Source organism: Guillardia theta, assembly GCF_000315625.1.
Source record: "Guillardia theta CCMP2712 unplaced genomic scaffold GUITHscaffold_99, whole genome shotgun sequence".
Classification (NCBI taxonomy): domain Eukaryota; class Cryptophyceae; order Pyrenomonadales; family Geminigeraceae; genus Guillardia; species Guillardia theta.
This window is the reverse complement of record NW_005434575.1, coordinates 141,304-145,050: the sequence shown is the minus strand read 5'-3', so window position 1 is coordinate 145,050 and position 3,747 is coordinate 141,304. Positions and strand designations below refer to the sequence as shown.

The 3,747-nt window shown below is 58.5% G+C and overlaps 1 protein-coding gene across 1 annotated transcript in view; it reads right to left on the bottom strand.

Annotated features, from left to right (window-relative positions):
- Window positions 1-270: 270 nt before the first annotated feature.
- The window catches only part of GUITHDRAFT_145236 (hypothetical protein), a gene marked incomplete at both ends in the record, with an annotated part of 9,021 nt that continues 5,544 nt past the window's right edge, over window positions 271-3,747 (bottom strand). Inside the window, 9 exons of the mRNA XM_005824056.1 lie at window positions 271-306; window positions 411-1,208; window positions 1,275-1,314; window positions 1,493-1,668; window positions 1,710-1,759; window positions 1,827-2,367; window positions 2,542-2,631; window positions 2,986-3,104; window positions 3,193-3,613. Of these exons, the coding sequence (XP_005824113.1) occupies window positions 271-306; window positions 411-1,208; window positions 1,275-1,314; window positions 1,493-1,668; window positions 1,710-1,759; window positions 1,827-2,367; window positions 2,542-2,631; window positions 2,986-3,104; window positions 3,193-3,613 (2,271 nt within the window). The remainder of the gene's footprint in view (window positions 307-410; window positions 1,209-1,274; window positions 1,315-1,492; window positions 1,669-1,709; window positions 1,760-1,826; window positions 2,368-2,541; window positions 2,632-2,985; window positions 3,105-3,192; window positions 3,614-3,747) is intronic.

Genomic DNA, 3,747 nt, shown 5'->3' with positions numbered 1-3,747 from the left:
GTTTCATCACAACAGGCGGCCACAGGGCCTGGGATAGCCGGATGCTATGGGATCGTGCAAGACCTTTCTTCCAATGCCTTTGATCTCAAGCAGATCAAAGCAAACGCGTTCTCCATGTGCTACTGGGACTCTCAGCGAGAAACGTTGCGAGAGAGAAGGGGGAAGGGGGGGGGGGGAGGGGGGAGTGATCCCGAGAGGGGGGATGGGGGGCAAGGGAGAGGGGGGAGGAGAAAGGGGAGGAGGTGAGGGCAAGAGAGAGACCTGATGGGTTCATCGTGCAAGGAGAACTCGTGGATGAGACCGAAGCTGCAGCAGAGGACGGACTGATCGCGGAAGGAGATTGACAGGACGGAAGACTCCAGCTCAATGGACTGCACGCACGAGAGCATGTCCTGCTCCCCCTCCCTCACGTGCCAGAACTTCAAGACTCGATCCGACGAGGAGCTGATGAGAAATTCTTCGTGCCGCACGAAGGAAATGACGCTGATGCTTGTTCCATGCGCCTTCCTCTTGAGCGATATCAACTCGTGCTCCATCGCCTGCGTAGTCGTCGTCCATCTCCATAGCACCAGGTCCCCTCCTCGCGTTCCCAGGGCAATCTCTGCCTTGTCCTCAGATACTCGCCTGACGATCATGTACGATGGAGAGGAGGAGGAGGAGGAGGAGGAGACATCGTGCTGTGTTAAAATTGTCAGCGTCCTCTCCCTCCTCTTCGGCCTCAACTTCACCTTGAGCCTCGTCGAAGGATCGAACTCGTTGACCAGTCTCTCAGAGAAAGGATGCAACTGAAACAGAAGGCTCCCGGTCGAAGCTCGCCATCCTCTCACTGTCCCGTTCTTCGAGCAGGTCAGAGCAAGCAGCTGCTCAACCCTCTTCTCCTCCAGCAACGGCAGGAACCTGCACGCTGCCACCTCCTCCTCGTGCGCACGGAAGCGCCGGTCAATCTCCGCGAACAAGCCGTCCCAGACTGTGACGGACCCGTCCCCGTGCCCGCAGAGGAACTTGACAGGGACGCCCTCCAGCTGGAGGAGGTCGCAGCTGGTGACCTTGAGCTTGTTCTGGAGGCAGCAGAGACACTCCAACTTGGTCCTCGTGTGCCTCCCCGACGGGTTGATAAAGTGAGAGTCCAGCTGGGGAGGAGGGAGGAGGCCCCTGTCGGAGGCCAGCTGGGGTATGAGGGAGTGGGCGAATTGCTTGACAAGCGTGTTCTGCCGGCGGATAAGAAACCAAAGAGTCGCCCGGAGCTGCATGAAGGTATGGGTGTCAACTTTGACCTGCCCGTTGACGACAGCCAGCAGGACCTCTCGGTAGTCCCTGCAGCAGTGAAAGTTAAAGGAGAGCAGGTGGAGTTTGACAGAAGGTTGTCAAAGTCAGGGGGTGGTCAGGGTGAATCGACGCGAAGGTACAGGTTTGACAAGCAGGGTTTCAACGAACGTCAAACTCGGCATCATCGCAGGATGTCAACGGGGAGGAGCAGGAGGGCAGCTGGGACCTGAAGAGGTCCTCGAGGTGGCCATGGAGGATCTTGAGGGCGATGAGGTTGAAATCGAGGAGGGGGGCGAGCAGGGAGCTGTCCAGACTCCCCTTCCTCTTCATCTTCTCCAGGAGAATCGACATCACCTCCTCGTTCTCGTCGGCTCCGGGTCGCTGGAACGTCTCGACGAGGACCTGGGGTGTAGTGAGCAAGGGGAGGAGAGATGGGAGGATACATCTATGATTTCAGGCTCGTGCTGCTGGAAGAAACTGTCCGTCTTGATTGCTGGAGGACTGTGAGAACACGGAGGATGTTTGGAGAAGCAGACAAGCTTCTGTTTGATTGCAATCACCTTGTTTGATGCCTTCGTTGGCGATGACGATGCGGAGAGTGTTTCTATGATACAAGACAGAGGTGAAGGGTAGGAAAGTACCCGGAGGTATTATGGCCTTGTCTCCTTCCCCCAGCCTCTCCAAGAGCGCCTGGCAAGCAAACTTGAAGCTGCTCTGTGAGATGCCGTACCGGACGAGCACAAGGAGGGAGAGGAACTTGTTCAGGTGGGGGAACGAGGAATCAGCTCTCAATGCGAGCCTCCCGTTGTGGAGGGCGACGGGTAGGACGATGTCGTCCTCGTCCATGGAAGAGTTCAAGTTCATCTCCGCCAGCACCTTCAACATGGACAGGCTCCTCTCTCCCTTGAGCACCTCGAGCATCTCCTTCACCCCTCCGTTCCCGGGCAACCTCCCGACCTTCTTGCCCAGCTGCACACAAGCTTGCAGGCTCTCGAACGAGGGCGGCAGCAGGTGAATGACGTTGGGGCTGCAGAAAGTTTTCTTGTCGCAGTCGCACATGCTGCTGAAGTACTGGGGGGTAGCCGTGATGACGATCCGAACCTGTCTAAGAGTGAAAAAGGAGCCAGAACGAGGAGGAGGAGGAGGAGGAGGAGGAGGAGGAGGAGGAGGAGGAGGAGGAAGACCAGGACAAGGAGAAGGAGGAAGAGGAGGAGGAGGAGAAGTTGAAGGAAGAGCAGGACAAGGAGAAGGAGGAAGAGGAGGAGGAGAGCATACGTTCTCCGGCAGCTCGGCAGGCAGCCACTGCATGTTGTGGATGGGATCTTCCGGGTGGATGCGATCAAGTCCGTCGATTGCGATGACCATCTTAGGGGATAGTGAGCAGAGACCAGGCGGAAGGAAGCACGTGAACAGGACGAGACAGTCGTAGGAGAAGACGGAGGTAGAGAAGCAGGGGGGGGGGGCTGGAAGGAACTAGACTGAGGAGGAGGAAGAGCAGACAATGGAAGGGGGCGAAGGAGGAGGAAGAGAGGTCGAAGGAGGAGGAGAGGGCAGAGGCAACGGATACATAGAGTAAGAGGCCAAGGAGGGGAAAGGCAGGAAGTCACAGTGGAAGAAGATGGGTGTTGGGGCGGAAGGAGGAGCTACCGGCTCGGACTTGGAAGCGAGGGGAAGAGAGTCTTTAAACGCACAGCTGAGCTCATCAAAACTGCCAGGCACCTGCAGCTTGAAACTGTCTCCCTTGTAGTGCTCGCGGATCTGCTGAACAAGCTTGCGGAGGAGGGAGCGACCGACCAAGGAGGAGGAGGTGACGCCGATCTGCCGGACGAAGCAAGCTCCTGCAGCGATCTGTCAGTCACGTGGCGGATGATCGTTCCTCCTCCCCCTCCCCTTTCGTCGCCTCCTGTCTAATCTCGTCCAACCTACCTTTCTCCTCCTCCTCCTCCTCCTCCTCCTCCTCCTCCTCCTCCTCCTCACCAATAACTTGACCGTCGCTGCTCCCCTGGAGCTCAAGGACCGCGTCCTCGTCCTCAGCTGCCAGCTGACCCCAGGACGCAGAGTCTTGTAGTGCTCTGATCAGGACCCTGCTGCACCCGGAGCCCCTCGGGGCGATGACGATGAGCGGAGCTCCGTTCCTGATGCGCTGCCCGTCAGCCCTCCTGAGGTCCTTCTCGCAGTCCTCGAGCACGGGCGAGCTCTGCTCCTCCTCCTCGCTCTCGACGCTCAGGTACTCGTTGACGACCTGCACGCTCACTAGGCGCTCCTGCCACGTCATGTTCTCCCAGCTCCTGCCCTTGATGGAGTTGGTGGACCTTTTGACCCGCGTGCTGAAGGTGCGGAAGATGGCCTGGTTGTCAGTCAGGACAAGGAGAAGAACGGGAGGAGGGAGAGGGGGTGGGGGGTGGGGTTTGGGGTTGCAGCAGCAGCAGCAGCAGCAGCAGCAGCAGCAGCAGCAAGCGAGGAACAAAGGGAAGCGAGGAG